Raw genomic sequence first — 24,863 nt, forward strand, 5'->3', positions numbered from 1 at the left:
TTAGAACTGGTATCCTTTAGATATATTTTGACAGATTAGGAAATAATTGTATTTTGCCTCAGTACTTTAATCTAGGAAAATAATCTAAAATTTTTATCTTCATTTTGCAAGAAGTAAGAAATGTACTCGGCCTGGGGAAATAGCTTGCATGAGGAAATTGATGAAGCCCTAATGTTATTATAGTGAAACCCAGCATTTGCTTATCAGTGGCCCAGTCTCTTAGTTGCTATGAGACTATTTTCATTTACTAGCATTCCCCAAGATTAGAAAAATCAAATGGTTGGGTGTGCTGGAAAGTGCCTTCTTATCTTCTGCTCAACAAACTACAATATGGCTTAATATGGTGTCCTAGTTCACATAATGTGGTAAAACTATGGCTGGATTCTTCATATATTAAGTCACTCAACTGATTTTAATCTAATATAGTAATGTGCAAACCCAATCATTGTGTACCGCCCTGCAAAAATCACCAGTAGAACCCATGTTTGGACCTAAAAGAAAAAATACTTTTGATGGAGAGTCTGCCCACTTACCTCATCCTGTCCATATTAGTAAATTTAATCCCAGCATTTTAACTCCAACACCAGCACTTTCATTGATTTCATGGACTATTTAATGATCAGTTATGATTTTGACTTACAGAGAGCACAGAATGGTGATAGGGCACCATGTTTGAATCGCAGCCTATTGAGGGAGAGTTCTGATCTAGGACTTCCTCCTAATGGCCTAATTCGTTGAGGGCCATTTATATGTCATGCAGCACAGAGAAAGCATCCACATTTTAGTCTAGTGTATGATTTGTTTATGGCTTCATTATGCTCTATGATCTCTCCCCTATTTACTGTAAACAAGCATATTGTGTAAAGTATCAATAAAAATCAGGTGGAGGGGAATTCATGGTCATGTAAGCCATATTTATAATCTTATATGTTCAGGCCAAATATTTTATCCTCACCCCCATCCCCAGACTATTGAGAAAGAGAGAGATACATAGTATAAAGGGATTCATGGTGCCTCATGATACAACAATTATTTCTTGATCCAAATAGAAGAAATGTGAGATCATAACAAGTCACTTCAGTTGCGAAGACACTGGCTGAATCTGTAAGATCTGTAAGGTCACCAAGAACTGAAGTCATCTTATGGCCTCTGAAAGACCTCCAGGCTCGTTTTTGAAATCATGTCTCTGGAAAATGGCCACAGTATCCCAGCAGAATACCATGTATGTGGTGATTTGAATGCCATCCTGAACCACAACTGCTTTCAGATACTTTGCTGTCTGAAGGACAATATGGCCCATACATGTGCAGACACATGAGCACATGTTCAGAAGCAGACCAGGTAGGTTGGTGAATTTTATTCCCAATAAAATTGTCCAAGACAACTCAGAGGAGCAACATTCATTGGGCAAGATAGCATACAAGTGAAACTCAAAAAATTAGAATATCATGCAAAAGTTCATTTATTTCAGTAATGCAACTTAAAAGGTGAAACTAATATATGAGATAGACTCATTACATGCAAAGCGAGATAGTTCAAGCCTTGATTTGTCATAATTTTGATGATTATGGCTTACAGCTCATGAAAACCCCAAATTCACAATCTCAGAAAATTAGAATATTACATGAAATCAATAAACAAGGATTGTACATAGAACAATATTGGACCTCTGAAAAGTATAAGCATGCATATGTACTCAGTACTTGGTTTGGACCCCTTTTGCATCAATTACTGCCTCAATGCAGCGTGGCATGGATGCTATCAGCCTGTGGCACTGCTGAGGTGTTATGGAAGACCAGGCTGCTTCAATAAATGGCCTTCAGCTCTTCTGCATTGTTCGGTCTCATGTCTCTCATCTTTCTCTTGGCAATGTCCCATATGGGGTTCAGGTCAGGCGAGTTTGCTGGCCAATCAAGCACAGTAATCCCATGGTCATTGAACCAGGTTTTGGTACTTTTGGCAGTGTGGGAGGGTGCCAAGTCCTGCTGGAAAATGAAGTCAGCATCCCCATAAAGCTCATCTGTGGAAGGAAGCATGAAGTGCTTCCAAAATCTCCTGGTAGACGGCTGCTTTGACCCTGGACTTAATGAAGCACAGTGGACCAACACCAGCAGATTACATGGTTCCCCAAATCAACACAGACTGTGGAAACTTCACACTGGACTTCAAGCATCTTGCAGTGTGTGCCTCTCCATTCTTCCTCCAGACTCTGGGTCCTTGGTTTCCAAATGAGATGCAAAAGTTGCTCTCATCAGAAAAGTGGACTTTGGACAACTGAGCAACAGACCAGTTCTTTTTTTCTTTAGCCCAGGTAAGACGCTTCTGACGTTTGTTGTTCAGGAGAGGCTTGACAAGGAATACGACATTTGAAGCCCATGTCCAGGATCCATCTGTGTCTGGTGGCTCTTGATGCACTGACTCCAGCCTCTGTTCACTCCTTGTGAAAGTCCCCAACACTTTTGAATGGCCTTTTCCTGACAATCCTCTCCAGGCTGCGGTCATCCCTGCTGCTTGTGCACCTTTTTCTTCCATACTTTTCCCTTCCACATAACTTTCTATTAATGTGCTTTGATATAGCACTTTGGGAACATCCAACTTCTTTTGTAATTACCTTTTGAGGCTTTCCCTCCTTATGGAGGGTGTCAATGATGGTTTTCTGCACAACTGTCAGGTCTGCCGTCTTTCCCATGATTGTGATTCCTACTGAACCAGACTGAGAGACCATTTAAAGGCTCAGGAACCCTTTGCAGGTGTTATGGCTTAATTAGCTGATTAGAGTGGGACATTTTGAGCCTAGAATATTGAACCTTTTCACAATATTCTAATTTTCTGAGATTGTGAATTTGGGGTTTTCATGAGCTGTAAGCCATAATCAGCAAAAGTATGACAAATCAAGGCTTGAACTATCTCGCTTTGCATGTAATGAGTCTATCTCATATATTAGTTTCACCTTTTAAGTTGCATTACTGAAATAAATGAACTTTTGCACAATATTCTAATTTTTCGAGTTTCACCTGTAAGTATCAACCTCTTGATACTTATGCTATCATATAGCATAAGGCTCAAACTCTTTCATTAGTAGTTGCTGATCCCCACCTCCCTGCAAGATGGATTGCTGTGATCACTTCTGTCTCAGGATATGCCCAACACTATATGCACAGAATTACTATCATGATGGTGTCCCCAAGGAATGAAAAACTTACAAACATGTTTACATGGTACACACTCCAATGTGCGACAGTTTATTTAAAGAAATTCTTAAGCCCAAAAACAAATCTCACAGAGCCTGTACACTACTTTCAATAAATATTTGCAACCATAAAGATTTTTGTTGTCCTGAAAAATAAAATTAGAAAAGAGAACTTCAAAACACCACAAAGATCATTTTCTCTTTTACATCTACATCTTTTTTTTTATCTTTAAGAGTGTAAACAGCTGAATCTGACCGCCGCCACCATCCCAAGGTGATTCAGTAGAAGTTAGTGGGCCAACAACAGACTTTAAAAGGGGAGTGTCACTTTTGATTGTCTAGTATAATTAAATTACCAAACGACCATCAAGTGTTTCCAGGATCAGGGCTTATAAATTACTAACAAGATTTGCTGGGGAGGGGAAATCTTTCTAAAGGAACAGGTTGAAATATAAAAATACAACCTATCTCTGCCTCTGCCCATTGTCCATAAAGCTAATTATTTTATGTGGGCCAACCCACTGGGATATTTTTCAATATTTAAAAGGATTCAGTGGAGGGGGACACCATCTGTAGGACAATGGTCTGAGGGTTGACAACATGTTTTGCCTTTGGCTTTGGAAAATATTCTAAATTGAAGGATATGCGTGTTGCATATCCCTGAAAATTATGGCAAATGCTACAGAATCCACCCAAAAAAGTTTGATATAGTTAATCCTGATTTTGCATACAACAAGAGGTAATTTCTTTCTCCCTTTGCCTGCACCACCAATTTTCAGAGGAGAGAAGTAGGGAGGTTCCTTGGTAAACCTATTCCTGAATGCTGATTACATCTGGCCTTCGTGCTTCTCTGTGGTTGAAATCTGTGGATTGGGACATTAAATAGCAAGCAAAAATGGCAGCAAGAATTTCAAAATAGGAGTCCTACGAACAACTTGTTCAATTCTTTAGAATTCAGGTGTGTCACATCTGTCCATTAGAAAGGAATTCATGGTGCATGACTTTTTACCAGCAATACTTTGCTTCCTAGAACAGTGGTCCCCAAACTTTCTGGCTTGGTGGCCCAGGGCAGGCATTAGGAGAGGGGAGTGCATGCACCTGCTGCTCGCACAAATGGAGCTTCGCACATGAGTACCAGCACCTGCTGCTTGTGTGAGTGGAGCCGCATGCATGCATCCTCATCTGCCTCTTGAGCAGCCTGATTCCGAATGGGCTGCGGTCCAGGCGTTGGGGACCTTGTGCTAGGATATTTAGAATGGAGTCATAATACAAAATCTTCTTCTTTGACTTTACATTTTAAACAGTCCCAGAGTCCCAAAGAACTTCAGTATTGTCCATAGTATGCATATCAGAAAATACATATTTGCATACCTGTATAAGTTTTGTCCTACAGCTGAGTTATGAATCCCAGAACTGGCTAACTTTCTGATTTCTTTACATGACTAAGGAGTCAATGCACTGGATTATTAAGTGGAATAAGCTTGTGCACAAAGACCCATCTCTCAGGTTCAGCTACTCTTGATTCAGGGTTGGTTGGTTGGTTGGTTGGTTGGTTAGTTGATTTTGCCATAAAACAAGTTTTGTTATTTCTAGTTCATAATTAGAGAGATAGTGTTCTATGACAACAATGAGGAAATTATTATTGTAACCTATGGTTTTGCATATGTAGGCTGTAACTGCAATCTTATCCTCTTCTGTTTGAAAGGAAATACAACTAAAATCTAGTTTAATTTTTTTTTTTTAAATTGTCAAAGGGATAACAAGGGCATTAAAATTGCCAAACAACAACAAAATCTTTGTATATAGCATATTGATGTACTGGTTGAAATTTTCTCCAGTATTTTATGATATATTGCATTCTATTTGTATCGGTTGCCAAATTTATGTCTATATGAATTTGTCCTCTATTTTGGGGGGGATACATTTCCTCCTTTCTTATACTCAATAAGTGGTTGAATTCTTTAATTCAAGCACCCATCCAAGTGAACGCAAAACAATGAGAACACAGCACATCTGTATGTGATCAGATGTATATGGTGAGCTCTGTCAAAAAGACACTTGAGGTTACCAATCCCTGGATGGGTTGGACCAAAAGAACCTTGATTTTAAAAGCAAGCATGCAGAATTGAAATAAAATGCAGGAATAGTACATTTTTGTTTTGTACCAAAAACATTTTTCCAAATTCCAAATTGCTTGCCATAATTTTAAATCAGTTTTTCTATCCACGATAATCCCAATGATATGTGAATGGATTGTGGGGATTTTAAGGAGGATAGATAGGTAGAGACTGGAGTGTAATTACATTATCCTAAATTTTGTTATGATAAAGACATTGATGTTACTAGCTGTGCAAGAACAAAAGAGGTCTGTTTGTACTCATTCAAAGGCACAAAATGCATGTCTCTTTTAAAGCAAAGCACTGCAGAGAGATTGCATCCTCAGACAGATGCATAGCTTAGTTATGCTCATGGTTTCCAATTCAGCAGGTAATACTTACATTGAGACCTACTTTGCTGCACCAATCTCTAGTAGATCAGAACAACTGAAACTAGCAAGCTGATATGTAGCATTATGGCATGCACTTCAGAATTAAGAAGTATTTGTGCACATGTGTGAGTTTATCAGATCTCTCCATGTTGAATTTCACATGTTAATGTTTGCTAAACATTTCAATGCATTTAAGAAGATAAAATTGTTTCTCATTGCTCAACAATATGCAGGAATGGCAGAGCTTGGAAGCAGAATTGAAAATAGCTACAGTATGTGAAGAGAACCTGCAGATGTGTTGCGTTGATGCATTTCTACTGGAGTATGTCTGTCCTTGTCATTTGCCACACACAAGCAAAAGCTCTTATACATGAATATAAGGGAATCCAAGAGCCAAGATCTGGGCTCACCATGAAAGCTTGCATCACTTAGATCCACAAATGTCGCAATGAATGCATGTTTTACACCAGAAGACTACCACCTGGAAACTGTAGAATAAAGAAGTGTGATTACAAAGAACCTCATTCTATGACTTAGCGATACTTTTGGCACTGCCCATGGAGGAGTGGACTATTCCCCATGAAGAGATGCATCTTACAGGGAACCTCTGACATGAACCCCCCATCCTTTGCTATTACACCACTCTGACTTCTCTTAGTTGCCATAGAACCCATAATAACCACTGTCCCCACCACCTTCTTTGTCATAGAGCTCCCCATTGCGGAGAGGTGGGGAGCTTTCGGCACTTGAGACATATGGAGACACTCTGCGACGCTTACACTCAGCTTCGTATAAGCCAGAGTCTGAAGAATCTGCAGACTTCACTGAGCCTGGTTCAGCCCAGCCCTCATTGTCCTTCCCTTTCTCCTCTCCAGCAGGCAAGGCCTGCAAATCCCGCATGGGCCGCAACCAGCTCAGAGGCCCTGGATTGGGCTTGGGATGGTGGTACTGAGGTGGCGAACTCCATGCAGGAGAAGGACCAAATGGGTGGTCCGGATAGTAGGGCAAGGAGGAATGGGAGGCCGGCTGGAGAGCAAATGGCTTTACCCCATAGGGCATAAATTTGTTCCCTCGGAAGTCTCCCTCATAGGCACCATATTCCAGGGGAGCAGGGGGAGGCTGTTGTGAAGCAAAATACCAGTGGGGAGGATCCTTGGGTGGCAGAGGGAGTGGGACACATTCCCGATTGAAGAAGCGGCTCTGGGGCAGTGGAAACTGGTCATGCAAGTAAGGCTGGAACCGGCTGCCTGCCAGGAGCTGCTGGCAGCTGGCCACACTGGGTGGAGATGGGGTTGTGCGCTCTCCCTCGGTTGTGGTATACATCCTGTCAAAGGGTGGAGAATGGAAAGAAAAAAACAGCAAATGGGTGTGAGATAAGGAATCTGCACCAGATAGTTAGGAAAGACAATCATTCTTGGGCACTAGATTGGATTGTAAGCATATTTCAAGTCATGGTACCTGTTTGTCCTGCTCTAGGATGGACAGTTGGCTGTCCTCCACATACAGCTCACATATATTCCAGATAGCATAACTTAATAATCAAGAATAATGGGTGCTCTATCTTCAGATCTCTGGAGAACACCAGATGATCCATTGCTATTTTTGTTTGCCAACTCCCCACTGCAACTCATCTAATATACTAATTACTGTGCAATTAAGAAACCATATCAAACTACAGTTTGGCATAACTCTTTAACCATTTCTATGCAATGATTAAATTGGTAACACACCTAGAGGAGGCAGAAGGTATTATGGTCAAATAGAATACAAGGGGTCATGAAATGTTAATGAATACATTAAGAAATTGAAAGAAAATGCAATAGACTTACGTATCAAAATTGTCACGGAAGCCTTTAGCAAAAGGGTTATGATCTATTTTCAGCTGAGTGATCTAGAAAAAAAAAATCAAGGAAAAAGTGAGAAAACAGTAGCTATAAATTTTATTATCATTATAACATCATGTAATGTAATGTAATATAGTAATGTACTGTAACCCAGTTTGTGGGGGCAATAAGCTGACTTTGTATAAAATATACAAAAGTATGAAGGCTATTGCTTAACGCAGTCTAAGCTGCCTGAGTCTCTGGAGAAGGGCGGCATATAAATAAATTTTAAAAAATATATATTATAATATAATATGATAAGATCCAGGTTCAAATCCTAGCTTAGTCATGGCGCAATAATCCTCATTAAATGACTGTCTCATTTAGCAACTGTTTGCAGTTATGATAGTGATGAAAAAGTAACTTTACAACACATTCTTCCTTTTATGGCCTTTGAAGCAAAGAAAAGCTTTAGTAAGATTATAAGCCCAATTATAATCTTACTTAAACTTAGCAATTGCTTTGTTCAATGACCAATTTGCTGGTCCTAACTCTGGTTGCTAAATAAAGTGACACAAATGACCCCATTTCCACGTTTAGGCCTAAAATCCCTCACAGAAATACCATGAAGATAAAATGGGGGTGGGAAGCCAGGAGTGTATGAAGTTTTATAGGAATGGTGAGATAGAAATACCACAAACAGGCAAATAAATATTTTGCCACCACCTTCTTACCCTTCTGCCATATGAAGAGTAAAAGGGGACAATTCCACTTCTCATGTAAACTTACATCAGCATTTTGGTATGCAGTAACCGCAATGAATTGAGTCTCTGGAAAAGTAAAGGTCTGAGTGCAGATTGAAGGATGCACCTCATCCACTTCGCCCTGCTTGGCCTCGGTAACATGCAGACGAGGCTGATACTTGTGCAAGGACTGCAATACAATCATCTGCCAAATACACAGGACACAATTCATTCAAACATGATCTGTGAGTTGCAGTTGAACATATTCCACCCCAATAACAATCCTGAATTTTTTAATAGCAATGTTAATGGGATGGATAAAAGCCAGATTAAGGAACCACATTACCTGGGTGATATTGTTTGATGCTCCTTTATTGTTGGTGAGCTTCAGTTTCCCAAAGGAAATTTCCTGTCGCATCCAATGAGCTCCAGTGTTGGGAGAATCTGGATGCATGTATGTCCGATTCCCTGCCAGAAGGATGGCATTTCCAGTAAGTATCTTGCAGTTTAAGTATGGAGAAAGCTCATACTAAACTATTAAGTAAATAAACTCACTTGAAGCTACTTCAGACCAACTGTTCTTGCTAAGTTTTGCTTGGTCTGTTCCTGAAAACAGTTTCCAATTTTTTAGGAGGAAGTATGACAATTATATGACGTGGATGTGTGTTTTGATAGGGATGGGGTGAGGAGAACAGGCATATATAGATTACAGGATTGTATTTCGAACTATGACCCTGCCAACAAATAGGATAACCCAGAATGTGAAATCCCATAAACATGCCATTTTCTTTACATTTTTAGTCAGCTTCTTGGGCCAAGGGGATTCTAATAAACAGAGATTATCCTAAACCCATCTCATCTTGCAATATAGACACAGATTATAATTTTTAAAGGTAAAGCATTACGTTTTGAAATCAAGATATGTTACCTGCTGTACAAACAAGCAATTAGGATAAGAATGGTTCCTAAATGTGCAAAACTATGTTCAGGGTACCCCAAAGTAGACAATATTGACCTCCCCCCCTGACGTTGATAGGACTATCCAAGGGCTGGTGGTGAATAGGAACAGTCCAAACCAGGTAGAAGGTATAAAATTCAACAATTTCTATTAGAACCAGTGCTCTTGTTGATGCTCGTCAGATGCAACTTTCCCATTAAGGATCCTAACATTAAAATGCCTGTCATATTTTAAAAATTACTTACTTTTAATGAAATTATTATTGTTGTTGTTCTTATCCTTTATTGTTATTTGTAGTACAGATAGTCCTTGACTTATGACCACAACTGGGGCCAGAACTTGCTAAGCAAGGCAGTTGTTTAGTGAGTTGTGCCTAATTTTATGACCTTTTTTGCCTGGCTGTTAAATGAATCACTGCTATACTGAAGTGAATAACTTGGTGGTTAAGTGAATTTGGTTTTCCACATTGACTTTGCTTGTTGGAAGTCGACTGAGAAAGTTGCAAATGGTGATCATATAACCATGCCAGGAGGCTGCAATTGTTGTAAATATCTGCTAAGCATCCAAATTTTGATAATGGGGATGCTGCAGTGGTTGTAAATGGAAATATTAGTCACAATTCACTTTTTTCCAGTGCCATTGTAATTTTGAACAGTTACTAAGTGAATGATTATATGTCAAAGACTATCTGTATTACTAAAGTAATATTTAATAAATTATTTTTATATAGTAAACATTTAGGGGTTAATGGACAATCTGAAGGGGTTGATGAGCAGAAGAATTTGGGGACTCCTAGTTTGTTCTATCATAAATTCTTTATCTCTAAATCTCAAATCCACCAAACATGTAGTTTACTTTATAGCAGTGGTCTTTATAGCAGTAGTTTATAGTAGTTTACTTTATAGCAGTGGAAAACCACTTTGCACATTCTCAGAGACATCTTTAATTTATTATTTCATATAATAAATTTTGTGTTGTCTGTAGGAATAGGAATAGTCTTCATGAATAGGAAGAGGAATTATGTAAGTTTGCCACCTTGAATTGTTTATAAGAATAATAAAAGTGGGGTAAAAAAAATCTTTAAAAATTTTTTTTTTGCACTAACATTTTGTTAACAGGTTTTTAATAATTAGGGTGCCATTTCTCATCTCTGGCAGCAGATGGAGCAATGGGTCTTGAAATTGGGGTAATATTTGAAAATGCAACTGGGATGGTGGAATGGCAACAATGATAGGATTTTTTTTTTCACTTTCTAATTTGAATCAGAGAAATTTAAACATCTATCCTGTGTGACAATTTTATTTAGAAATTATCTGCTAAAATAATTTTATGATATTTGGACTAGTATTAATAGTACAGTTTTTTTTTTTTAAAGAATCAATTATATAAATAGGAATTCCAGTTAGGACACAAAGCCACTTTCTTCCACCTCAGCATTCCAGCTAAATTCTAAGCCAGCAGGAAAATGGAATGGTTCCATAGAGATCTTCTGAACAATTGTAGCTTCTGTCAGTAAGGAGATAGAAAATGGTGTCCACTGATTGGATAGGTATTATGGGGTGAAAGAAATATTTTAAATATTTTAGTTGCAAGTTGCCCGGAGTCACTGAGAGTGAGTTGCGCAGCCATATAAATTTTCTTTAAAATATTTTTTTTTTAAATTACAAGGATTCAACGTTTTCAGCATTGCTTTCTTTCTTTCTTTTTTAAAGAGAGCCCTAATATTTTAGTTTACCCAAAATGATAATGACTGATACTTAGCACCTGCCTTTGAGGCTTCTTTAGCCATATCAGAATGTTATTAGTCTCACTGATTGGAGACAGGAAATAACTGCTTCCTTATAGGGCTTCCTCCAAAATCCTAATTTCCATCTAAGATCTTAATTTCTTTAGATCCCTTTGAGGATCCATAGAGTCCATCTAAAATACTATTTTCCAACTTGAATAGCACTCCTGACTACCTATTTTGGACAATTAAATATTATTCCATTAGAGTGTAATAAGAAGAACTATATTTTTTTAGTATCGGAGGAATTGTGCAATATAGAGGTCCCCAACCCTTGGGGCTGTGAGTCACTATTGGGCCACGGCCCATTCAGAACCGGGTTGTGAAAGCGGCAGGCAAGCATGTGTGTGCGCACTGCTCCTCTTCTGCGCTCATGTATGAAGCTCCATTTGTGCAAGCACCCCCACATGCATCTGCCCCTCATAGAGAACCATCCCTGCCCCTCCCTGATGGTCCGCCAAGCAGGAAAGATTGGGGACTGCTGGTGTAATACCTCTGTGCATTCCTGACATCATCATCAGTTTCATTTCATTGTTATTTATTAATGCCTACTGGTAGGGTACAGTAGGCCTCAACTTATGACCCATTGTTTAGCACCTATTTAAAGTTATAGCAGACCCCCAAAAGGTACTTATGATCTGGATTCAAAGTTCCAGTGCCTCCCACACAAAAACACACGCAGTGTCACATGATCACATTTTGGATGCTCAGCAACCGGCTCACATTTACAGCTGTTTAGATTATCCTGAGGCCATGTGACTATGATTTACAGTGTTTATTGATGGAAACCAACATTTATTTCCAACCTGTGACAATGACAACTTTCAGACAGTGGGTTTCATTTAACAACCACCACATTAGTGTAATGTCCACTTAACGACTGCCACAAAAATGTCATAAAATCAGATCAGTCATGCTGATCTGATGCCTCAATCAGGTGCCTCAATTTATGATTGTTATGACATATGACAGAAATTCCAGTCTTCATTATGGTTATGTTGAGGATTACCTGTAAATGTTTTGGGAAGTCTTTGTAGAAAAGCAATAAATAAACATTTTAAATCTATGAATTCCTATTTAGAAAATAGAAAATTCATGACTGAATTGAAACAAAAACGAATACTGTATGTGAAGAAATAATAAGGGTAGGAAGTAGGGCTGTGTGATGTTGAAAGGAATGGGTGTTTGGGACCATGCGTGATCATCTCTATAATAATATTCCTGGAAAAGATGTGACCCCATTAAAAATAGCCATTGGGGAATTCAGGAGCCCCTCCATGTGCTACAAAGCACCTTGTCCCCCTCAAATCTGAAATGCTGCATGCCCCTAGTAAGAAAGCCTTCAGATTCATGCAGATTCAAGCATCTCTTTTATTATTTTATTATCTTGGATTGGACAGAATGTGTTATCTAGAAGCTTAAACTATCATGGACCTTCTCCTCATTCATTCTGCTATATGCGGGAGGATGAGTCCGATAGTTGTAGAAGCCTGAGGATGGGAAGCACATATTTTTGCTAATTTTTTATTATTCTTTTTATAGTATGGAGCCAAACTAGATTTGAAACCATTCACATTTAATTTAAGGTGGTAATTACCTCTTTAAAAACAAAAAACAAAACAAAATAGTAATTCATGCACATACACTTAAAAGAAGATTTGTTTAAATGTTTGCTGTACTAGAATCCTGACTGGAATTTTATTCCTCTGAAAAGAGAGAGAAGAGACAATGAAGAAAGAAGATTTCTCTATTTATACCTGGCATGTTTCCCTCAGCCTTGCCGCACTGAACCCATTTCCCTCCTTGGTATCGCCAGTGGTGCTGATCCACTAACACAACATCCACATAGATGCTATAATGAGCCACAGGATCCAGCCCGGAGATGTTGAAACTCAGAAATGGAAACATCCTCCTAATTGGTGAAGTAGAAAGAAGGATTGGGGAAGAGAGAAAAGAAAGGTAGGCTATCACTTTACATATTTTCCACAAACTCAGTTTGTTCTCTGCTTGTATGCTGAGACATGCCTGTAGTCAAGTAAGGTACAATTTTTAAGAAAATGTTATGGCAACCATTCACACTTCAGTTTTGTGTATTGTTTATTATTAGAAAGTAATTACAAGGTGATATAATCCTTGCTTGGCCCTATTGCCATTTGAAAACTTCATTGTGCAAAATAGCTCATGTAATATGCATTCCCACCAAATTCTTACTTTCCAACTATGTACCCACAGGTAGCCTACATATTGTTTACATATTACTTACACACACACACACACACACACACACACACACACAATGTTGCATAACTTTGCATTTTAGAGTTTCTTATTACTTAGTATCTGTGTTTCTCCTGATTTATGTCTTTGTGTCTAAGTTGGAAAAAGCTGACCACATATGACCAACACACTATCCATATTTTGCATGTAGAAAGGTAGAATATAATTTGGATCAATCAATCAAATATTTATTATTACTCATTCAGATATACTCCAATAGACATATGGAAATCAGTATGACGTAGTGATTAAGGAGCTTGACTAGGAATGGGGATACCTAGCTTTTAGTCCTCCCTGGATCATGGAAACTAGATGGGTAATCTTGGACCAGTCACTTCCTTTCATCCTAATGAATATTAGATTCTATCACAAACTGGCTGATAAACAAAATATCTTGTCTCATCATTCAACAACAGAAATGTTTATGGATCAATGCTTAAATATAAAATCAATCTTTCATTGATTGATTGTTAGGACAGTAAGGGTAAATCTTTTGAGCTTGGCATATCAAAAATTAAGAAAATGTCTAACTTGACTCTGTGGCATATCACCCACCCCAACTACCCTCCTTCCCAAACTAAAGAGAAACAATTATCTATCTCCTTCCACATTTAAGCCACCTTGAATAGTAGTGACAGCAATGTTGATACCGAGCCTGAAGTAGAAGTAGCCTGGACCTCAAACTTCAGGCCTAGCACTACTACTGACCCTCAAAAATGCTACTTTGTGTTGCTGTCCAAGGTGCAACAGGCCCCCATGGTCTATCAAAGGCTGCTCTGTGTCTCACAAGGCCTTCATTGTTGAAAAAGCTTTGGAGAATGCTCTTCTTCAGCCGCTACACTCTCTACAAACCACCCAAAAATATGCACTATTCTCATTGATTTTTGAAAACTCCGGAGGTCATGCAGGAACACACCAATTCTTGTATAGTCTCCCTAGCCTCCAAAGTGTATTTTCAAGAATAGCTGTTATCAGATACTGTTGAATGCTGATGAGTCATCCAAAACATTGTGGCATGTCACTTTTGACACATGTGTCATAAATTCTTCATCACTGTATTCGGAGTATTCCTTCCAAAGAAAGAAAGGAAGAGGAAAGAGATAAATTTTCATCCTGTATCAAAATAATCCTTTGTTTCCCATCTGTTCTTGCTGGTGGTCGTGGATGTACAATACGAACATCCTCCAGCTTCTTCAATGGCTGCATTTATCCCTAAGAAGGTTTATTTACTTCCCAATGGACAATTTCCAGCCATTCACAATTGGTTCACCTAATTCCAACAGGGCAGCTGAAACAGAATAGAACAAGTTCTGTATTTTCTTTCCTGAAGAACTGTTGAATTGATTGCGACAGATGTAAGAACAGCTCTGTTTCTTTTTCACCCTCTCTGACCTTAAGCAAATTCTCTACCTTACCATTTCCCTCTTGCTCCTCCCTCCCTCCCTCCCTCTTTCGTTCCCCTTCTGCCACATTTCCGGTTCAGAAATAGACACTGCTACTATTTTCAGAGAAAGTGAGAAGAGGAGAAAGAGAGAGAGAAAACCCCTCAAGACAGATGGACAAAACGTCAGATGGCATGAGAAGTTTATTCCCAGGGCAAATCGTTTGATATTTGAGAATGGAGAATCCAAATCACACATATACAGACATTGAATAATGTGGTGCTTGCTTACAAAACAGTTTTTCTGCATAATTAAAATAACTCCTGCCTAAACAATTTCCATCAATTTGAATGAGACCTATGCAAAATAATTTCTCATTAGATCATTGTATAGCAAGTATCAAATTTAGCCATCAACCTTTTGAAACACATTCTGCAGTATTGGTCCTAATAAATTAATTGGTCCTAATAGGTTTAATTCTATACATACATACATACATACATACACAGGATTGAACCAACCTATCATGATTCATTGTCTTTTTCTTTCTTTGCTTACAAGATTGTTTTTATTACAGACAATACCTGTTTTGACAACTTACCATTTAAATAGTGGCAGAAAAACTTAACAAACTTAACAGTGGCAAAAAGCCACTGGTTAAATACAAGTAGACCTCGATTTATTATCACAATTGAGCTCAAAATTTCCATTGCTAAGCAAGATAGTTGTTAAGTGAGTTTTGTCATTTTAGGACCTTTCTTGCCACAGTTGTTAAGTGAATCACTGTAGTTCTTAAGTTAGTAACATGATTGTTAAGTGAATCTGGTTTCCCCATTGACTTTGCTTGTCGAAGGTCACAAGAGGTGAATTACATGACCCTGAGATGCTGCAACTGTCATAAATTCATACCAACTCCCAAGTGCCTGTATTTTGATCATATGACCATTGGATGCTGTAAGTGTAATAAGCAATCATAAGTCACTTTTTTCAGTGTTGTTGCAACTTTGAATTGCCACTAAATGGATGGTAGTAAGTTGAGGATTACCTGTATAAAGTGTTACAAGCTGCAAAGAGAAGAGTTTACCTAATTGCAGTTTGCTGTTTGGTTTTCATGGAAGACTGGGTTCAGCTGAGAAATAAAATGCTTTTGGGGTTAGAAGGACATGACTTGAGAATTGAGTGGCGTGGATATTTATGGTACAACAAAGTCAAGGTTAATGTGGATTTAAAAAAATCATTATGTTAGATTTGTCTTATTGAGAATTTGGAATAGATATAAACTCAAATTGTGTCCAAACCACATTTTTCACTCTCAGCACAAAAACCATTTTATAGAGAAGCAATAATAAGCCTGAAAAAATTGGCTTACTTATTGTGAAATACCAGAATTTTGCCAAGGGGAATGTAAAATAAAATAAAGAGAACAACTCGTGGCAAATGAATGTATTTGTCAATAGTTACTAGAAAGATCTAAAGGAAACAAAAGAATGTATGGTTCTGAACATTGTTTGGCTGAGTATGAAACAGGATTGTATACAAATTATAACTATGTAATTGCTAATATATATAAACTTTTACCAAGTAAAAATGAATAAGCAAGAGAATATGATAAACTGGGATAACATTTTGGTTTTAATATACAGGTGAAACAATGGGAAAGTATGTGGCTGAAAGACTTGAAAATTACATTCTCTTTAAATTATATTTAAAGAGAATTTTTTATAAAATGATGTAACATTGGTTTATGTCACCAGAAACATTGTCTAGAACATATAAAGGCACTTCAAATTTATGTTGGAAATATGAACCACAAGAAGGAACTTTTTATCATGTTTGGTGGATGTGTGAAAAAGCTTTTAAAAATTGGATTCAAATACACACACAGTTTCAGGGAATTTTAAAGATTAATACACAACTGAAACCAGAGATCTTTCTTTTGGGATTGATGGATAAACTATTGGGAAAAAAGCTATGGAAACTTGTTTTTGTATAGTGTATGATATTTCATCTTAGTGTATATAATGATTGAGATTATTCTATATAGAGATGGAAATAAATTACCCACAATGCATAAATGGTTGGTGAAGAGGATGGAACTTGCTGAGATGGCTAAATTGACTTCTTTGATCAGAGAAAATATATTATCTACAATTATTGCTGACTGGAAACCCCTTATTGGCATTTTTACATTTTAAAAAAGTGAATTTATGATTTCCGACTTATATTTGTATTAGTTTTATCTTGCTTTTTAAAATATAATAAAGACATACAAGGTCATCCTAAAAATTATAATAATGACATGAACAGGAATATATCATACTTGGCCAGAGTCCCTATGCTTAAGAATAGGATATTTGTAAGATAAGAAATATAGTAAATAAAAACATCTAATTGGCAATCTGATTATGAAAAGTGATGTTCTACAGGTTAACTTCTTTTTTGAATTAATATCTTTTTTGAATTAAAAAATGTAATGCTTATATTTATTTATTATGCTTAGATTTTTATCCATTAGATAATTCAAGGCAGCAAGCCCATCTTCACATGAATGTGTTTATCCAATTGAAAAGTATTGTTCTTGTTAATATGATTCAAAAATTTTTTTTTGCTTTATCCCATTTAGTACAATTACTGTACAATGTATAGTACAATTACTATACATAAAAAACTGATTCTCATCATTATAAATACTTATTCAAATATTTATTTATCTATTTATAAGATTTATAATATATTATAATATATAATATATATATTATCTATTTATAAGACCCATCATACCTCAAGTAATTATATAGATTGTTTTTCTTCATATCCATTACATTTTACACTAGTTCAGACTTCAATAAGTTCTTTCACTTCACATTCAATGAACTGGACTAAAAAAAGTCACCTAGTTCCTGGGAGTTCCACTAACCAATTGGTAAGAAGATAGGCCACACCAGGGGTGAAATGCTCCCGGTTCGGACTGGCTCGGGTGAGTAGGTAGCGATGGCAGCGGGCAGTTCGGAGAACCGGTAGCAAAAATCCCTGCCCCCGCCCCCCATGCCCAGCTGAGCCGCGCGATCATCAGAGCCTTTTTTTCCTTTTAAATGGCTCTGACGAGCCAAGCTCTGATGAGCCAATCTGAGTTGCCTGCTAATCAGGCAACTCAGCTTGGATCGTCAGACCCATTTAAAGTTTTTTTCTTTTAAATGGCTCTGACGATCCAAGCTCTGACGATCCCAGCTGACTGCTAACTGGTAGCAAAAATCCAGCCTACCCACCCCCCCGCAGCCTCCAGCTTGCTTACCTTAGCTGCTAGTCGCAATGCCTGCCTTGCTTCGCTTGCTGTAATACCTGCAATCCATTGCATCAGCAAGCAATTGAATCTCCCTGCCTGCAATCAAGCTCATCGGTGATCAGCTCTATCTGCCTGCCTGCCTTCCTGCCTTGGCAACTTTAAGACTTGTGGACTTCAACTCCCAGCAAAGCTGGCTGAGGAATTCTGGGAGTTGAAGTCCACAAGTCTTAAAGTTGCCAAGGTTGGAGACCCCTGTTCTATTGGGTAAGTTTTTTTCCCCTTTGGGAGCTTTAAAAAAATAGTTAATTGGGTTTTTTTTAGTTGTTCTTATTTTAGACCTAGCCATTTAAAGTTTAGGAAGTTTTAAATTTAGCTGCTTTTATTTAAAAATTTAAAAAAAAAATTGTGCAGCTTTCTGAGATTTAGTGTGTTTCTGTAGTGTTTCACTCTAACTACACAAACACAGAAAATCTCACAAAGCTGTATATGGAATTTTGTGCGTGCAAAGTATGAAAGTTGTTTTTTGGGGCTTTTTTGTGGCTGTGTGAGGTTTCTGCTTGTTGCAGGGACCATTTTGGGTCTAGCACAGCTGCTTTTACATTGTGGGTGAGCCAGTTGTGTTGTGTTGTGTTTTGTAGGTTAAAAGAGGGCAAAGAAATGACATTGACTTGGCCACGCCCACCCAGTCACCTTACCACCAAGCTCCGCCCACTAATTAAGCCACACCCACAGAACCGGTAGCAAAAATATTTAGATTTCACCCCTGGGCCACGCCTCCCTTTTCTAGCTCTCAGGTTTGCTTTAAAGGCTTCTCTAATTAGGCTGAGCCTACGGGTTGGAAGTCCACCTGACCCCTCAATTCAAAGTGGCACTTTCAGAAATGGCAATGGTGTAACTTGAATGGTAAACATTTAAATTTTCTGTTTTGAGGACAAAACTCTGCCTTCAACATTAAAGAGAGAAATCTGGTACATCTTACCATTCCAGAGATGCCCACCAAGAAGTGAGATGACAAACACAAAGGTTAACTACAGAAATGGGTTTCAGCAGGTTCTGACCAGTTCTGGAGAACCGGTAGTAGAAATTTTGAATAGTCAGAGAACCGGTAGTAAAAATTCTGACTGGTCCTGTCCCCATCTATTCTCTGGCTCCCAAGTCCCAGCTGATCGGGAGGAAATGGGGATTTTGCAGTAACCTTCTCCTGGAGTGGGGTGGGAATGGAGATTTTACAATATTCTTCCCCTGCCATGCCCACCAAGCCACACCCACCAAGCCATGCCACGCCCACCAAGCCACACTTACAGAATTGGTAGTAAACATTTTTGAAACCCACCACTGGTTCACTACTTTCATAATATATGAATTTAAATCATATTAATTGGAATCAGCTCAAGCAGTCTAGACACTATGTTCTACATGTATTGTTTAATTTGTGGTAGAATTGCAATACGTACTTCCAGTGAGAAGGGTTAGAGGACTCTAGATTTTGCTGATTTTTTGTAATTGCTGTTTTTGTAATTCAGCAGCATTGCCAATATTGAGAATTGCTACTTGGCAATATTGGGACAGCATAGATTCCCAATCTTTGATTGGTAAAGTTGAGGATAAAGTTAATCTTTTCTTTCCTACCTCAAGACAATGAATTCCTTCTACAAACACTTTTTTAACATGATCTCCGTGAGGTTCACAATACTTATATTTACTTTGTATCTAAAGGCTGATGGTCCCAGTTTACTCTATAATTGTTAAAATTATATAAATGATTTCAAGTTATCCAGTGACCTAGCAACTCTTTCCTATCTCTAGATTTATAATTACCATCTAAAATTATCTATCCATATATCTATATCTACTACATCTCTATGTCTGTATCAGGGGTGAAATGCTCCCGGTTCAGACCGGTTTGGGCGAGTAGGTAGCGGAGATTGAGACTAGTTCGCCGAACCGGGAGCAATGGCTGGTTGGCCACGCCCCCGAACCGATCCACGGCCCGCAGTCCTGCCATGCTTGTCTGCCTTCCATGCTGCCTTTCTGGCATCCGGTGGCCAGCTTGCGAAGGCAGCCAAGCAGAAGTCCACGTGGAAGGCAGGCAAGCAAGGGCTGAGGGGAAGGAGCTAGCAGCTTACTGCCCCGCTCCTCAAGCAGTGGCTTCCCTGCTTAGCCCCAACAAGCTATGCATCCATGGGGTTGTTTTGTTCGCCACAGTGGTGCTTCGGGAGGGCAGGTGGACATATTCATTATAGTTGTCAGCTGCAGACGTCCGCCTGCCCTCCTGAAGTACCACCTTGGTGAACAAAACAATCCCATTGCACTGCGCCTCCTTCTGCAGCCAAACGCACCCAGCCATCCGTGCCCTTTCCTTAAATGGGCTGTGCATGGGGTGCTTGGAGAGCGAGCGAAAAAGAGAGCTCTCCAACCTCTGTTTTTCTGGGGGCTGCAAGGAAGCCCTCGTTGTTAATAGAGGAGAGGGCAATGCTGCAAAGGCTATAAATGTTAGGATCCCTTCAACCTCTAGGGATCTGTTGCACTCCTCTTTCTTGAAACTCTGAGGACTCATTAAACTAATTGAACTGAGTAGCCTGAGCAAGGTGATGGATAGGGACTGAGGATTACAAACAGGAGATGATGACTTACTCTCCCCCTCAACTGTCCCTCTCTCCTTTATCAGATCTAGATCTATTACGACCACTCAGCGTTAACTTGCAATCTTAGATTGATCTGCAGCTTTATTTACCACCTATTCCCCAAGATTACCCTGATTATTTAACCCTAAATACTTTGTCCAGTGGCTCTGCCTTACTTTTTTGATTTAATCCTGGGCCATCGCTGGTATCAGGATTGGAGGAGATACAGACATCAAGAGTCTTGGATTATGGGGAGATAGACCACCTTCTCTTTGTTTGTTTCAAATGGTTTGGTCGCTGTGAGAGGACGTCCCTTTGAGACCTCTACCCCCACCTCCTTTGGATGGACTTACTACAACCACAAGACTTCCCATCGTCGTGAGAGGGCGATGATGTTCCGATGTATTGACATTTGTAACATTCTGGTCTCCCTTTTACATCTATTTCCTCCCTTATTTTAAATTACCTGTCTTAACCATCTCTAACACTCTTAGAAGAAAATGATCCTTCATCTCCTTCAACTCTCTCCTATCTTTGATGTATTCAACTGCGGAGCTCCTTGCACTGCAAGATTCCCCCCTCTCACATGTCTGGCCCTCTCAGTTATCAAGGGCCGCCCTTGAGGACGGGTTTTGGAACCCTGAGAGGTGGTTTGCAAAAAACCGACGGCTTTGGGGGTTTTTAGATAAATCTTTAAATTCTATTTTAAGGGGTTCTGGGAGGGATTGTGGGAATGGATCTGGGGGGATCCATAAATCTACTGAAAGGGGTAATGGGTCTGATAATCATGGTGGGGAGGATGGGGACAGAAATCTGACAAGGATGCAGGGGGATGAAGCGATGGGCATTAGTATAGTAAGTGGGAGGGGCAGATATGATGGCTGCAGGGGGCCATATTATGTTTCGGGAGTGCGCACTCGTTGTTTATGAGCGATTGCCCACTCCGACCCCCAAAGCACTGCTCGTTTCCCGGGTTGTTCAGAGTCTCAGACCCTGGGTCTACGGCTGATGTTATGTAATGCCAGGTCAGTGGTAAATAAAGCCCCCCTCATTCATGATCTTATTTCAGAGGGGGGTGCTGACCTGGCAGGGATTACGGAGACCTGGTTAGGCCAGGAGGGAGGAGTTCCCCTTGTGGAAATGTGCCCGCCAGGTTTCTGTGCATTCCATCAGCCAAGGACTCAGGGAAGGGGTGGGGGAGTGGCAGCAATCATTAGAGAAAGTCTTTGCCCGAGGGAGGCCACTGTTCCTCAGATAGCTGGATGTGAGTCCCTCCTTGTGAAGTGGGGTCGGGGGATTCAGATGGGCCTACTGATTGCGTACCTGGCTCCCTGCCACGTAACAGCGGTCCTGCCTGAGCTGCTCGACATTATAGCCGGGGTGGCGGTGGAAACTCCCAGACTTATTGTTATGGAGGATTTTAACCTGCCATCCGCTGGTGAGATGTCGGAGATGGCTCGGGAGTTCATGGCTTCCATGACGGCCATGGACCTGACCCAGGTAGTTCAAGGCCCCACCCACTTGGGGAATCACACTCTGGACTTGATTTTTGTCTCTGATCAGTGGCTGAATGATCTAAGAATAGGGGATATAGACATCAAGCCCTTGTCATGGTCTGATCATTCTCTCCTTTACATGGACTTTCAAGTCACTTCCACCCACCGCAGGGAGACGGAACCAACCAAATGGTTCCGTCCCAGGCACCTGATGGACCCCGAAAGGTTCCTGATGGAGCTTGGGCCATTTCCTGAGACTCTGGCTCACAACTCGACTGAGGACCTGGTGGTCGCCTGGGACAGGGCGGCTACTGGGGCCTTGGACCGCGTTGTGCCTTTGCGGCCTCTGACCTGATGCCGATCTCATCTAGCTCCTTGGTTTTCTGAGGAGCTGAGAGAGATGAAGCGTCGGAAAAGATGCCTGGAGAGCGATTGGAGGACAAGCCGATCTGAATCTGACCGAACACAGGTGAGATCTTATATTAAGACCTACCTAGTGGCGATAAGAGCGGCGAAGTCTAGCTACTTCTTCGCTCTTATTGCATCTGCAGAGAACCGCCCAGCTGCACTGTTTAGGGTGACCCGCTCCCTACTTCAGGTGGGGGTACGGGAAGATCCCTTAAAGGGTCGAGCTGAGGATTTTGTACAATTCCTGCATGATAAAGTTGCTCAGATTCGGGAAGGCCTGGACTCCGATTGGGTAAATCCAGGGGAGGAGACGGGGGCAGGTCTTGAGAGCGTTATCTGGGAAGAGTTTGACTCTGTGGCTCCTGAGGACGTGGACAGGATTCTGGGCAAGCTTAACGCTGCCACATGTTTATTGGACCCATGTCCCTCCTGGTTGGTACTGGCCTCCCGGGAGGTTACACAAGGCTGGCTCCAGGGGATTATAAATGCTTCTCTGAGTGAGGGTGTCTTTCCCGCCGCCTTGAAAGAGGTGGTTGTGAAGCCCCTCCTCAAGAAGCCTTCCCTGGACCCGGCTATATTATCAAATTATTGTCCAGTCTCCAATCTTCGCTTTGTTGCGAAGGTTGTTGAGAGTGTGGTGGCGCGACAACTACCCCGATACCTGGATGAAGTTGTCTATCTGGATCCGTTCCAGTCGGGCTTCAGGTCACGATACAGCATGGAAACGGCATTGGTCGCATTGGTGGATGATCTCTGGAGGGCTCGGGACAGAGGTTGCTCCTCTATCCTGGTCCTATTAGATCTCTCAGCGGCTTTTGATACCATCGACCATGGTATCTTACTGCACCGGCTGGAGGGGTTAGGAATAGGGGGCACCGTGCTTCGGTGGTTCTCCTCCTTCCTCTCTGACCGTTCGCAGTTTGTGTTGGCAGGGGGGCAGAGGTCAACCTCGAGGAACCTTATTTGTGGGGTGCCGCAAGGGTCAGTCCTCTCACCCCTTCTGTTCAACATTTATGTAAAACCGCTAGGTGAGATCATCTGTGGTTTTGGGGTGAGTGTTCATCAGTATGCTGATGACACACAGCTATACATCTCCACCCCAGACCACCCCAATGATGCCCTTGCTGTGATGTCCCGTTGCCTGGAGGCCGTGCGGATCTGGATGGGGAGAAACAAGATCAGACTCAACCCCTCCAAGACTGAGTGGCTGTGGCTTCCGGCGTCCCGGTATAGTCAGCTAGTACCATCACTGACAATAGGGGATGAGATCTTGCTCCCCACAGAGAGGACCCGCAACTTGGGTGTCCTCCTGGATTCACGGTTATCTTTAGAAGATCATTTGACGGCCGTGGCCAGGGGTGCCCTTTATCAGGTTCGCCTGATCCGCCAGTTGCGTCCCTTTCTGGATCGGGACGCCTTGCGCACGGTCACTCATGCCCTAGTTACCTCCCGTATGGACTACTGTAATGCTCTCTACATGGGGCTCCCCTTGAAAAGCACCCGGAGGCTCCAACTGGTCCAGAACGTAGCCGCGCGGGTGATTATGGGCGCAGCTCGTTACGCCCATGTAACACCTCTCCTACGCAAGCTGCACTGGCTCCCGGTGGTCTTCCGGGTGCGATTCAAGGTGTTAGTTATCACCTTTAAAGCACTCCATGGCTTAGGACCTGGGTACCTACGAGACCGTCTTTTGCCACCAATAGCCTCCCACCGACCGGTTCGTTATCACAGGGAGGGACTACTCAGGGTACCGTCAGTCAAATTATGTCGACTGGCGACTCCCAGGGGGAGGGCCTTCTCTGTGGGGGCTCCAACCCTTTGGAATGAACTGCCCCCGGAGATACGGAATATCCCTGATCTCCGTGCTTTCCGCCGTGCCCTCAAGACCCTGATGTTCCAACAGGCGGGGCTAAACATACGAACATGTGAATGATTTTTTAAATGTTATCTAATTCTGGGTTTTATTTGATTGACCAAACTAAGTAATAATTTTAATTAGCAATTTTATGATGTTTGTGTGTCTATATTTTTCTTGACTGTACACCACCTTGAGTCCTATGGGAGAAAGGCGGTATAGAAATATAATAAATAAATAAATAAATAAATAAATAAATAAATAAATAAATAAATAAATAAATATGATCACCTTTTGCAATCTTCTGACAAGCAAAATCAATGGAGAAGCCAGATTCACTTAACAATCGTGTTACTAACTTAACAACTGCAGTAATTCACTTAACACCTGTGGTAAAGAAGGTTGTAAAATGGGACAAAATTCACTTAACAACTGTCTTGCTCAGCAACAGAAATTTTGGGCTCGCTTATGGTTATAAATTGAGGATTACCTGTACTTGGAAAAGAAAAAACAGGTTAGAGTTTCATTTGAAGTTAATTATCCTTCCAAA

The 24,863-nt window shown here is 40.5% G+C and overlaps 1 protein-coding gene across 1 annotated transcript in view; it reads right to left on the bottom strand.

Moving 5' to 3' along the window:
- Window positions 1-3,221: 3,221 nt before the first annotated feature.
- Window positions 3,222-24,863, bottom strand: part of TBX21 (T-box transcription factor 21) — a 55,436-nt gene continuing 33,794 nt past the window's right edge. Inside the window, exons 2-6 of the mRNA XM_034415606.2 lie at window positions 12,746-12,900; window positions 8,591-8,712; window positions 8,291-8,449; window positions 7,508-7,569; window positions 3,222-7,002 (exon numbers count right to left, since the gene is read on the bottom strand). Of these exons, the coding sequence (XP_034271497.2) occupies window positions 6,333-7,002; window positions 7,508-7,569; window positions 8,291-8,449; window positions 8,591-8,712; window positions 12,746-12,900 (1,168 nt within the window). The 3' untranslated portion in view covers window positions 3,222-6,332. The remainder of the gene's footprint in view (window positions 7,003-7,507; window positions 7,570-8,290; window positions 8,450-8,590; window positions 8,713-12,745; window positions 12,901-24,863) is intronic.

The sequence above is a fragment of the Pantherophis guttatus genome, chromosome 4 (assembly GCF_059756535.1).
Source record: "Pantherophis guttatus breed Tessera chromosome 4, ASM5975653v1, whole genome shotgun sequence".
NCBI classification, from domain to species: Eukaryota; Metazoa; Chordata; class Lepidosauria; order Squamata; family Colubridae; genus Pantherophis; species Pantherophis guttatus.